Source organism: Pseudorca crassidens, chromosome 6 (genome assembly GCF_039906515.1).
Source record: "Pseudorca crassidens isolate mPseCra1 chromosome 6, mPseCra1.hap1, whole genome shotgun sequence".
NCBI classification, from domain to species: Eukaryota; Metazoa; Chordata; class Mammalia; order Artiodactyla; family Delphinidae; genus Pseudorca; species Pseudorca crassidens.
This window is the reverse complement of record NC_090301.1, coordinates 126,999,836-127,013,389: the sequence shown is the minus strand read 5'-3', so window position 1 is coordinate 127,013,389 and position 13,554 is coordinate 126,999,836. Positions and strand designations below refer to the sequence as shown.

At 48.7% G+C, this 13,554-nt stretch overlaps 1 protein-coding gene and 1 long non-coding RNA gene across 2 annotated transcripts in view; one reads left to right on the top strand and one right to left on the bottom strand.

The window, feature by feature from the left end:
- LOC137226762 (uncharacterized) overlaps nt 1-13,554 on the top strand; it is a 254,006-nt gene that overhangs the window by 107,434 nt on the left and 133,018 nt on the right. The window contains 1 exon segment of the mRNA XM_067742317.1: nt 3,299-6,910. Coding sequence (XP_067598418.1) covers nt 3,299-6,910 — 3,612 coding nt within the window.
- Nucleotides 1-13,554, bottom strand: part of LOC137226764 (uncharacterized) — a 92,074-nt gene that overhangs the window by 23,670 nt on the left and 54,850 nt on the right. The window contains exon 2 of the long non-coding RNA XR_010944511.1: nt 162-350. This is a non-coding gene — a long non-coding RNA (uncharacterized lncRNA). The remainder of the gene's footprint in view (nt 1-161; nt 351-13,554) is intronic.

Here is a 13,554-nt window from a genome sequence, read left to right as displayed (position 1 = left end):
TTTAAACACTTTAAGGAATATTAAAGCTGGATTTCCAGTGATCTTGCACAGACTATACCAATTTTGTAATCTGAGAGAGTTTAGAGGGGTCCCCCCAACCCCGTCCCCATCAAAGGCTTTTTATTTTCGTTGAAACAGAGTGAGGCCTCTTGCCAGCATACCTGGAAGTCAAAGAAAGGCTTGACTCTCATCAAGACCGAGGCAGGGAGTACAGTTCCTTTAACTGGCAGTGTCCTGGGTCACCATGCTGAGCAGGGGGTGGGGTCAGGAGTGAGACCTCTGACATCTTGGCGTAGTCAATGTCCAGATCATTGGTCATTTGGAATTTGGGACTTTGGAATTCTCTGGGCCTGAAACGTGAATATTGATGCCCATATGAGTCTGTGAGGTGACATCGAGCTATGACAGAGCTGAGGAAACGCTCTGTGGTCAAGGGGTCCCTTCCCAGTTTAATAACAGGTCGGCGAGTTGAGGGAACGGAGGTGCTCTTGACGGCAGGAGTTACTGAGCAGAAGCAGAAGTCTCTGTAGGCCAGAGACTGTTGTTCCTGCCGCAGTGAGGGGCCTGCCACCTGGGAGTTGGACCACGGGAGCACGTGCCTGCAGTGGACTTGGGGGAGACCAGGGCTTCCCTAATTCCTCCCTCTTCTTGGATATCACGTGGCCACCACACAGCCCTGCTTTCCAAATGGTTTGACTTTTAATGTTTCCTTTCCTATTCCCAGCTCCTTTCTGCTTTGCGACATATTCGAAACTATAGTATCATATTATTTCCGATTTTCTGAATCTACCCTGTAGCTTAAATACCTCACCCATCACATGCTTTGGTGTTTGTCTGCTTTTCTCCTTTTAGGTAAAGAGGATTAAAAGCAATTTTATTTTGAGAAACCTCTAATGACAAGTCCTCAGAATCTGTGCTTGGGAAGGGCTGGTTGAGTGAACAGCCTCTGTACCAAGTTTGTGCGAAGGAGCCTTAGCTAGACGCAGGGCCAAGTGGTTGTCCTACTCCAGGACTGGGGAATCTTTGGAGCGTCTGAGAACTGAATGCTGGGTACAGTGTTATCACAAAGTTCAAGGTGTTGTTGTATGTATAATACATGCTGCAGCCAAGATACATGGATGAGTCTCTAGAGTATTATGCTGAGAGAAAGAAGCCAGCCCCCAAAGAGTACATGCTGCATATTCTGGTCATCTGAAACTAGAAAAGGCAAATCTAGACTGTGTGGCAGAAACAGGGCACAGGGAGGAAGAGGGTCTCGGGTGGCCTCGGCCTGCAGAGGCTTGAAGCGGGCTTTCTGTTCCCCGCCAGAGTCTGAGGTCAGGCCGCAGCTGTGAGAGCGCTGAATCCTAGCCACTAGACCACCAGGGACCAGTGGCCAGTGACAAGGCCCTGGCCCGTCAGCTGTGTAGAAATGCATTTCCACATAGAGACGGAAAGTAGTGAAGCAAGTGAAGTGTTTATTAGGAGGAAAAAGGGTACATGTGGATAGACACACGGGCGGGCTCAGAGAGAAAGTCACGCCCTCATGGTAGTTTGAATCAATTTTATGGGGCATTTCTTCCAGGTTTCCTTTGGCCAGTCATCTTGCTTTGCCTGATTCTGAGTCTGTATTTGGTACATCTCAGGGTCCTCCCATGAGTGTGGGCACATCTCTTAGCCAAGGTGGATTCTAGCGAAGAGGCCTGTGGGAAGGTTGACATCACCTATTATGGGGTGGCACCCCCTCCCTTTTTGACCCCCAAGGAGCCTTTCTGCACATGTGTAGTCAGGAAGGTCTCTTTGACTTTGAGAACGAGGAATATGTGGGGTTTTTTTTATCTCTTATCTGGGCAGGGTCCAGCCTCCTCTCTCGCTCCTGCTGTTATGGAGTTTCTGTCCACAGGGAAGAAACTTCAGCTGTTCAGCCTGGGGCCCATCTATCTCCTGCCTCAAGATGAGGAGTGACTGGGGAGGGTCAGGGACTTCTTTGGGAAAAGGAAATAGGATTTTTATCATGGTGGTAGTTACATGGGTGTATACATTTGTCAAAATGCTCAGAACTGTACACTTTTTTGGCTGCATTGGGTCTTAGTTGCAGCACGCGGGACCTCCGTTGAGGCATGTGGGATCTTTTTCGTTGCGGTGCACGGGCTGTTCGTTGCAGCACGTGGGCTTCTCTCTAGTTGTGGCCTGTGGGTTTTCCCTCCTCTAGTTGTGGCACGCGGACTCCTGAGCACGTGGGCATGCAGGCTCTTGAGTTGAGGTGCGCAAGCTCAGTAGTTGTGGCACGTGGGCTCTTGCCCTGTGGCATGTGGGATCTTAGTTCCCTGACCAGGAATCGAACCCATGTCCACTGCATTGTAAGGCAGATTCTTTACCACTGGACCACCAGGGAAGTCCCCAGATCTATACACTGTAAATGGATGCATATAAATGATATTATAACAAGTTGATTGAAAAATGTGTAATGAGAGAATGAAACTCTGCAAATACTTGCACAAGTTCTCTACTTTTCCTCCTGTTCTCAAAGCTGTCTTGGGCATTTATAACATCCCAAAATATGATTGCAATTTCAATAATTCTTGTGTGTGGGTTTTTTTTCTTTCTTTCTTTTGGCTGCAGCAAACCTAACTCAGAAAACACTTCTAAGTGTAAGAGCCTTGACTTTAACTGGTTACATAACAACAAACAGAACACAAAGCAAGCATATATTCATTTGCTCTTTCTTGCTGAAAACATTAGGCACAGATATGCTTCTCACCATGACTCAGACAACAGTTCGTACTTAAACTGCACATGCTCATTCCGCCTATTCTGATTTTTAATAGGGTTGCTTTAACTATGTGCTACACTTTCTCCCTACTGTTTGGGTTTGGCTCCATCTCTTCTTTTCTGTGCTAATAAAAGGTAGCTCTTGGGCTTCCCTGGTGGCGCAGTGGTTGAGAGTCCGCCTGCCAATGCAGGGGACGCGGGTTTGTGCCCCGGTCCGGGAAGATCCCACGTGCCGCGGAGCGGCTGGGCCCGTGAGCCATGGCCGCTGAGCCTGCGCGTCCGGAGCTTGTGCTCCGCAACGGGAGAGGCCACAACAGTGAGAGGCCCGTGTACGGCCAAAAAAAAAAGGTACCTCTTCATATTTACCACTCTCTTCCTACAGGCGGTGACTGTACAAGGCCCAGGGGGTCCTCTGGTTTTTCTCTTCACATGGGGAACAAATGAAACATTTCTGAACCTTCTTCCTTCTGACAAAGGCAGGTGCAGTGTACGTGTGTGCAGATGTCCTCAGGCCTTGTCTGTGACTCCTCTCTTCTTGCCCTTCCAGACTCCAGAGCCAAGTGTACACCTGCCAGGTGAAGGTGAGATTGAAGACAAGGAGCTCCCCCCTTCTCCCGCAGAACCAGAGGAACAGGGACAGAGCCGGGAAACAGACCACGGTGATTTTGAGACACTGTCCCACCAGAGTGAAAGTCAATCAGACACAAAAATTGACCCCTTTGAAAGTGCTTCCGACACAGAGCCCCTGCCTGGTGACCTCCTAGGGGGAATCTGCCTCACTCCAGATGGTACCTCTGAGGACAGAGAAGCACGCGGGGGATGCCGTGACACCCCAGCATCCAGAACCCTTCAGGAGCAGCATTCAACTGGTGTCCCTGGGCTTGACCCAGAAGAGGAACTAGATCTGTACCTTGACTTCAAGGAAGAGTCCTGCAAAAGTGGGGTACGAGCCTTTGCTGCAGTTGCTGGAGAAGTGAGGGCTGTGCCCCTTTGGGAGGACGTGGCCAGCCCGGAGCAAGCGTCACTGCTGGCAGGGACTGCTGACCACACACAGGGCTGTGCACAGGCGCCCACGGGCAGCTGCAGCCTCCCGCCAGCGAAGGCGGTGACTGTACAAGACCTCAGGGGGGCCTCTGGTTTTTCTCTTCAGAAATCCAGGTCTGAGAGTTATCTGGGCATCCCAGCGGTCTGGCCCTTTCTTCTCTGGTGCTGTGAACAGGGCCGGAGCTGGCCGAATATCCACAACAGGGACAGGGGGACCCAGCTGCCTCTCACAGCCCCTCCGGGAGCCAGGACGGGGCAGGGAAGGACTCCGGGCCCCACGCTGAACACAGGCTTGCTCTGCTCCCAGCCCGGCTTTGATGCCACCTGCCGGCTTCCTTTAGGGACGTCATGCCTCCTACACGCCAAGCTTTGCCATAGCGCCCCAGAAAAGACCGATGACAAGGGCAAGGCATTCCCAAGGCACTGCTGTCAGCACACGACGACGCTGAACAGGGCCCATTCCGTAGCAGAGTTTCCCTTAAGATACTCTGAGGGTCCTCTAGGGCAGAACTTTGTGAAGTTTGGGAGCCATCTGAAGGAAGGGACAGAAGCAGAACGGGCTCCAAGAACACAACACCCTCTTTACCCTGTTCCCACCCAACTGTCTCATTTGCTTCCTGCTTCCCAAAGGAAGGCTCCTGGTTTGGAGGATCAGTGTGAACCCAGCGCTCTTAGCTGGAAAAGGGCCTCTCAGGACACGCCCTCTGAAAGTCTCTGGCTGGAAAACCAGTCAGGACAGGAGTCTAGGTCCCGCCCAGTCTCTTCATGCCTTACTTCAGAGTTGGTGAGCTGCAACACAGAGGAAGTGCTGGTACCAGCCGAGGGCAAGTTGGGACACGGCCCAGAAAGCAGAACAGAGGAACCCCTGAGCGCTGGCCTGGCACCAAATGCTGAGGACGTGAGTGATAAACAGAAGCACCTTCAGGACATTTCTGTTGAGGCAGGAAACCAAACCAGTAATTACACATCAAAGTATATCCTCAGTGAGAAAAGAAAGCCACCTGCTAGGGCCAAGTTCCCACATCATCCCAGCAATAGCAGGTCACAGGTGTGGAACAAAGACTGGGGGGTTTGCTCTGGAGTAAGCAATCACTCAGATGCTCCAGAGACCACCCTGAAGTCAAGCACGACAGACACGTCAAAGGAAGCAGAAGACGTGATGGTTCCAGACCCCAACTTCACGAAAAATGCCTTGCAGGGTTTTTCAGGAGTTGCAGCAGTCGCCATGTCTCACTGCCCCTGTGGGGGTGAGGAGTGTGACCAGGGGCACGAGGGTGGTTCCACGCCCTTGGCAGAGGGCCTCCAGCTAGAGCCCAAAGCAGACACGTCTTCTAAGGGCACCCTCGTCATTGTCGCTGTTGAGCAGAAAGGGCTGCAGGCCACCAGGAGGAAAGTGGGTCCTCTTCCAGAAACACAGTCCTGTGAGTTTCTGGAGGAAAGACCAGGGTCTCCCTGCAGTGCTGGAGCGACCCCATGTGTGGTTTCCCGGCCTGGGAAACCACAAACTTACGGCAATGAGTGTGAGCTGCCAGCAGCCCTCGGACTGCGAGGTGAAGACGAGGCTCTTCGGCAGGTGGCCCCAGCCGCAGAGCTTGGGACAGTTCTGATCCCCCAAGCGGCTTCGGAAGAGAGGCCCCCGGGCGGGGAAGAGACATCTTCCCAAGAGCGCGCCGCAGGGGGCCTTCTGAGCACAGGGGCGCCTGCGGAAGAGAACCTGCCCGGGGCCAGCCAGAGCTCCGGGACCCGGGCGGCCAGGGAAGAAGCTACTGGGGCGCCCGGGGCCCAGGGCCCCGAGGACACGCTAGAAGTGCGCGCAGCAGAGGGCGGTGCGGACAAGCGGCCCGGTGCCCAAGCCCCTGCCCGCACCCGTGCGCTCCGGCTGCCCGGACCGCCCCGCCGGCTCCGCCAGGCTTCTCGGGAGCCCGGGAGGCGGCTGGCGTTTCCCAAGGTGACCTCCTTACGGAAAGGCAAGCCCTCGGCCGCCGAGAGTCCGGGAGGGGGCCGCCCTGGGGGTTCTAACTGCCTCGAGGAGCTGTGCACGGACAGTCTGCCCCCGGTGGCCAGCGGGCAGAGCGCGTCGGGCCGGGTCGGGACTCCACGCTGCGCGCACGCCAGCGCCTCTCCCGAGATGGGCTTCCAGGACGCAGGCCGAGGGCTCGCAGGGCTGACGGAAGGGGGCCACGTGGAGACGCGTGGGGACCTCGGTAGCAGAAGACAGTCCTCAGAAAGCTGCGACGCCAAGAGACTCAAAACCCCAGAGAAAAGGCTCAGCGCGAGGTTGGCCTCAGCTCACAAGACCCTTGCAAATTTTTTCGAGTCAAGAGTTTTAGAAAAAGAGAACACTGGTGAATGTTTTCCAGGTTCTTTCAAGGACCAGAAGAAAAAGAGCAGACTGCACCAGACCTCCTGGCGCACAGTTCTGAAAAGCAAAGATGCTGAGGGCCCCAAAAGGCCCTCCTTAGTGAGTCTGGTTCCAGGACCGGAGATCTTGAAGCCCCCCAGACCTTCCCCACTAGGCACCAGTAGCCACCGCGAGGAACAGGCAGAGGACAAAGAGAGCTGCTACGTTTTTAGAGATCACTGGACACTCCCACATTCCCCCACACCTTTGTCATCCAGCAGTTTGGTCTCTTCAGATAACAGGAGAAAAAGTGAACCAACTATTAAATGTACAAGCACTCAGGAAAGTGGTAAATACCTACCTTCAGGTAACTTTCCTGAAAAGTCTTGGCCTTTGTCACCCACCAGTCCTGGGAGGCAGCAGGCTGGGATCAGCCACACCCTTCCCTCCAGCTCCACCTGTTGCCTGGTATATGGAAGCCAAGGTGTGCCCTGTAAGCCCCTGAGCCCCAAGCCCCAGAGCCCCAGGCCTGGTGCCCAGCGGGTGGATTTCCACTACCCTGGCAGGGGCAGGGCCAGCTCAGCGGTTTCTCTTGGAAGCTCCAGCCATGTGGATAGCAGCTCAGAGGCCCCTGGAAGCCCCAAGGCCTGGACAAGCCTCCTACTTTCTCTGCAGGCACTAGACCAGGGTGAGAAGGAAGAGAGCAGGAAAAGAGGCCAGCATCCCTGTGGCCTGAGCACAGCACCCTCACTTAAGGACCTCCTTGGGAGTGAGGTGAGTTATCTGTGACTCACACCAACCTGTTTATTTACCTTCTAAGGCACGAGAAGGAGGGGACCACACATGACATTTCCCTAAGTGAGGGGAGAGGAGGGAAAGGAAGGCCAGTCTGCCTTCCATGGAGACTGTCCCACTAACACACATGAATGCCCCACCTGAATCAACCCAGCCGGACCAGTTTCTTGGAATTTGCCAAACAAGTGGGAATTGGCATTTCATTGTAATCTTGTGTGGTCTCTTTTTTCCCTGTGTAATTCAAGCTACCTGAATTCCCGTTTGTATCAACTGCCTGTTCATAGTCTTTGGCCATTTTGTATCGGGTGATTGAGGCAGGCTTTCTTATGTCAACCTTCATCCTTCCCCGCTGTGAAATTTAAAAAAGAAATTTCCCCACGTTGTTTTCTAGTATATTTATGGGTTTATTTTTTAAATCTAAACCTGATCCAGTTGAATTTGTTTCAGTGTAAGGAGAGAGATTATTGGTGCTTCTGAAATTCCTGGTAAAAGAAAAGGGTCTCTCCCCCAAAGCAAAGGCATCCACCGACGACAGGGAACAGGCTGGTGGGTCAGGCACAAGGAAGGGTATACCAGCTTGGGATTTCTCACGAGTCAGGCTGCCCTCGGAAGGAGGTAGCTTTGGGGAAATTCCGGAAAGAGTAGTCTTGGGACTGTGGAAGCAAACCTCCCTTTTCCCTGTCCACTCCTGAAACCATCTGCCCTCTCCCCTTTGCTTCTTTAGACAAATAGGTGTAGCGTCTCCCACGTGCCCAGCGCTGTGCTGGTGTGGAAGAGCCTCAGGTTCAGCGTTAGCCTCCCAGCAGGGCTAAGTGCAGGCGCCCTGCGCGCTGCCTCCCGGGTCCTGGCGAGGCCCCACCTTTGGCGAGCTGGCCACTCTGCCTGCGGCAGGTGTCAGCCACCCAGCTGTGCCGAGGGTCTCCCTCTCCCCTGAGCTCAGGCTCTCTAGCCTTCCTACGGGTTCTGATGCACACGCATACGTGGCCTTCTCTCTCGTAAGATTCGAAAGAGAAAGAGGAATAGGAACGAACGTTTATCCAGCGCTAGCTTCGTGCCTGGTCCTTTCCTGGCCCCTTTTCAATCAGCTCACTGCTTGCTAAACACAGCAGGCTGTCCGGGTGTTTGCTGAAGCCCCCGTACCTGCTCCTCCCATAGAAGACACCTCCTGAGCACAGGGACAACCTGTGGGCTGCAACCAACAGGCGTGGGGCACTCACTCCGGCCTCCAGGCCCTGTGTGGGCTGCTTAGGAGGAAGCGAGCTGGGAGAGGTGGGAGTTCACAGGGTGTGTTCCCAACACACTGGAATTAGGCGTTAGACATTCAAAGGTGATCACTACCGGCTGAAATTACGTCACTTTATTCAACATATGTCCTCATCGGTAAAGAGTTAAACATTAACTTTCAAGCATTTTTTTCCTTGTTGTGTTACTTATTTTTTTAAATTTTTATTAGTAAAGTTAAAAATAAAGTCAATACAGATGTAGAAGAGAAAAGGTAACAAAGTCTCCCAATCCCGTTCCACAGAAGGAAATAACGTCAGCAGTCCATGTGTGTGATCTGCGTTATCACCACACATACACAGGATTGTAAGGGGGAGATTTGGGAAGAGGGGGTTACACGGTGGGGATCATACCCACATATTACTCTGTAACTATCTCGTTTACTTTAATAATACGGCATGGGCTTCCCTGGTGGCGCAGTGGTTGAGAATCTGCCTGCCAATGCAGGGGACATGGGTTCGAGCCCTGGTCTGGGAAGATCCCACATGCCGCGGAGCAACTAGGCCTGTGAGCCACAACTACTGAGCCTGCGCATCTGGAGCCTGTGCTCCGCAACAAGAGCGGCCGCGATAGTGAGAGGCCCGCGCACCGCGATGAAGAGTGGCCCCCGCTTGCCACAACTGGAGAAAGCCCTGGCGCAGAAACGAGGACCCAACGCAGCCATGAATGAATAAATAAATAAATTAAATTAAAGTAATAATAATAATATGGCAAATACAGTCCTCCAGGGCTTTTATATACATTGTTCCCTAGTTGAAAGTCACATGCTATTTCATAGTATGGCTATATAGTATTTTAGTTAACTATTTTTTTATTGATTAACATTGAGGTAATTTCTAGTTTGGGGCCATTGTAAGTAATGCTGCAACACATCCTTGATCAGATGTCCGGAGGTATTGATGCTTTTATTTCTGCAGGATATAAAAGAGGGATTGCACAATCAAAGGGTACATGTGCTTTTTGTTTTTTAAATTAATTAATTAATTAATGGCTGCGTTGGGTCTTTGTTGCTGCGTGCAGGCTTTCCCTAGTTGCGGAGAGTGCAGGCTACTCTTCGTTGCGGTGCATGGGCTTCTCATTGCAGTGGCTTCTCTTGTTCTGGTGCACGGGCTTCAGTAGTTGTGGCACACGGGCTCAGTAGTTGTGGCTTACGAGCTCTAGAGCACAGGCTCAGTAGTTGTGGTGCACGGGCTTAGTTGCTCTGCAGCATGTGAGATCTTCCCGGACGAGGGATCAAACCCGTGTCCCGTGCATTGGCAGGCGGCTTCTTAACCACTGCGCCACCAGGGAAGTCCCAAAGAGTACATGTGTTTTTAATTTGAATAGATTTCAGGTTACTTTCTGAAATGATTGTGACCATTAACACATAGCAAGATATAAGAATGCCCACTTCCTGACATTTCTCCAACTTAGCTGCTCATTGCTCCTTTTAATTTTTGATTATCTGAAATACATAGAGAACTTGATTGAAAAATAAAGACATTATAGTGTTAGTTAATTCAGAGTAAAATCAAGTAGTAGAAAAAGATTATTAGGACTTAAATAATATAATCATAAAACTGACTTAACAGTGCTATACATACAAATGTATATGTGTATATATGTACACAGTGGAAAACAACATTCCCTTGAGATTGTCCCTGTGCTCAGGGGGTGTTGTCTAGGGGAGGAGCAGGTGCGGAGGGTTTCAGCAAACACCTGGACAGCCTGCTGTGTTTAGCAAGCAGTGAGGTGATTGTAAACTGCCCAGGAAAGGGTCAGGCATGAAGCAGGTACTGGATCAATGTTCATCCCTATTCCTCTTTGTATTTCAAATCTCACAGGAGGAGTGAGAAGCCCTCTTATGCTTGTGCATCAGAACATGTACAAAGGAAAGAGAGTGGCCTATACATGAACACAGGAAGAGAAGGTGGGGAAAGCTCTGAAACATTTGCTCTAGGTGAAGCACTGGGCAGTAATGGACAGAAACTGAACTTAGAGCTAGGGCTGAGGCTCCATCTAGTGGTTGCTCCTGGGAGAGCAGGCTGTGATTGCAGGAGCAATTTGCAAGGAATTCAGCCGTGTTCCCATTTCTTCCTTCCACAATGCTCTTGAGACGCAAGAGTTCTTTTATTCCAAAACAACCATTCGTAACATTTTGTTAAATTTACTTCCAGATTTCACTCTATAAACAAATTTTATGTACTTAACATGGTTATGATCATGCCATCTATAGAGGCTTTAATTTTCCAAGATTTCACATCCTGCACTTTGTTTCTTTAAAGCTCTTTTAAGTTGAGAAATACAGAATCATACAGAAAAGCATAGTACACAAATGTGTAGATAATATATTTCTGTGAAAGAAACTCTGAGTAACCTCCACCTGAGTCAAGAAACACCACACTACTACCCTTCCTGCTCCGAGAATCCTTCCTCCTAACTGGCCCTAGCCTCTGTGCCAACTTCTATGATATTCACTTCCTTGCCTTCATTATAATTTTACTGCTTAACTTGCACCCCCAAATGATGTAGTTTACTTTTGCCTGTTTTTGAACTTTACATAAATACAACCATATGTATTCCTTTAAACCTTACCCATTCTGTTTGCTCTGATTATGTTAAGACTCATCCTTGTGGTGTGCATCTAAAGTTCTTTTATTTTCATCATTATGTACAATGACTTCAGATCAGCATACCACAATGTGTGTATCAGTCAGCTGGTCCTGCTAGGACAGTTCGTGCCCAGGTGCCTACTGCACGTGCACATGCATTTCTGTTGGGTGCACCTCCTAGGAGTGAAATGGCTGGGTCATTGGGGCATGCATATCTTCAGCTTTACTACACACTGCCAAATATTATTCCAAAGTGATTGTGCCAGTTTACACTCCCTCTGTAAGAGTTTCCTTTGCCCCATATTCTCATTAACGTTTGCTTGATGTTGTCAAGCAATTTTAGCCATTCTGCTCGGTGGGTAGAGGTGGTCCTAATTTGCATTTCCCCAATGTCTAAAGAGGCTAAGCACCCTTTAAATGCTTTTTGACAATTTGGATATTCTCTTTGGGGCTGTGTCTGACCTAATCTCTTGTCCATTTGTCAATGAGGTTGTCTTTTTCTTACTGACTGTACGTATTCTGGATACAATTGCATTGTTGGTTAATGTGCCACCGATATCATTTCCCACTCCATGGCTTGTCTTTTTCTTTCTTTGGTGGTATCTCTTGCTGAAGAGAAGTTCTTACTTTTAATGTTTTCAAGTGTATCCATCTACTCTCTACCCCCAGGTCATGACTAGAATCCCCTAAATTACCTTTTTTAAAGCTTTCGTGGACTTGTTTTTTACATTTAGGTCTCTGAGATGTCTAAAACTGAACTTTGTGTTCCATTGGCCTGTCTCTCCATCCCTGTGCCATTTCAGAGTCTTCATCACTGTAGCTGTATGTACTATTGCCGTCCAGGTGACCGCATCCTCTCGCCTTGTTCTTTTTCAATTTGATAGATATTTATTGAACACCGGCTGTGGGCCAGGCAATATTCTAGGCACTAGCATTGAAGAATCTATAAAGCTCTCTGTCCTCAAGAGAAGGGCAGGTGTGGCGAGGGTGAATAAATAGTTGGGCAAATAAGGTTATTTCAGATATTGAACGGAGTACAAAAAATGAAATGTAATTAAGAAATTGAAAAGGTTAATGAGATGGGGACTCCCTTGGCTTAGAAGTGTGGAGTCTAACATTAGAGCCTCTCAGGTGGCCCTCTCAAGTCCAGCCCAACTTCTCAGTGTCCTGGAAGAATTCCCTCACCTACAGACAGCCATATCCTTTAGCCCTCCACAATGTTGGCTTACACTGGGGAGATCATAGCATACTTGTGTGTGTTTGTATGATGGAGAACAGGAGGAAGCAGTCCTCGGGGGTAAAAGGTGCTGTTTACATGTAGAGATTTCTTCCCTTTTCAATTTCAGGTGCAGGGGCAAAGAACTTATGATTCCAGGAAAAGCAATTTCTAGCATCTTATTGATAATCTTACTTGTACATAGATTGGTTTGCACTCCTGGCTTAGGGGGCTTAGAAGGAAACCAAGATCAAGGGGAAGCAAGAAGAGGAATAGCTGTGGGAGGGTGAGAGGAACAGGGGAACCTAGAAATTTAGAACACCTGTGCATGTTTTGTTCCCCACTCTGTTACTTACTAACTCTGAACCTTGGAATAAGACCACATCAGGACTCAGTTTCCTTAAATGTAAGGATGGGACTAGGTGATCTCTTAGGTCTCTGCTAGGTATAGCATCAACTTTATGAATGAATGCTGGGTAGTTTTCCTGACCTTCACCCGTACTCTTCTCTGACTGGGGTAGCAAGGATCCAAGGTGCTGTTTCTACTTAGATTTTAAATGAGGGTGGCAGGAGTACATTGTGAACATTTTCCAACCTTGAAAAATCTTTTGTATTCTAAAATTTATATGGAGAGGAACAGTCCCTACAATAACTAAAACGATTTTGAAAAAACATAATAAAGTGAGAGGAATCTGCCTACTCAATATTAGTTAAGGCTACTCTATAAAGTATTCAAGATATTATGGTATTGGGGGAGGGATAGACACATATATCACTAGAAAAGAGTAGAGAACCCCAAAACAGACCAACACAAATATACTCAACTGGTTTCTAGGTGAAACAACAATTCAATGGAAGAACAATAGTCTTTTCAACAAACAGTGCTAAGGCATTTGGACATCCATGGGAAAAACAAACTCAACCTAAACGTCACACATTATTCAAAAACAACTCAAAATTGATTAATCACACATTCCAATGTAAAACATAACACTATATAGTTTTTAGAACAGGAGAAAGTCTTTGGGTCTAGAAGATAGTAAAGAGTACATCCATAATGGAGAAAAATGATAACTTGGACTACATTAAAATCAAAAAACTTTTGCTCTGCAAAGACTCTGGTAGGAGGATGAAAAGATAAGCTACACATTGGGGGGACTTTATTTGCCAACCACATATCCAACAAAGGAGTAGTTCTAGAATGTAAAAGAACTCTCAAAACTCAACAGTAAAAATACAAACAGTCCAACTAGAAAACAGACAAAAGACATTTCATCAAAGAGGATATACAGATGGCAAATGTGCACATCAAAAGACTAGTGACATCGTTAACCATCAAAGAAATGCAAATTTAAAACACAATCAGAATGATTAAAATAAAAATATATCAGAATTCCAAATACTGGTAAGGATGTGAAGAAACAGTATCTTGCACATTTCTGGTAGGAATGTGAAACAGTACAGTTACTCTGGAAAAAGGTCTGGTAGTTGATTATGAAGCTACACCTGGGTTTATCATATGACCCAGCAATTGC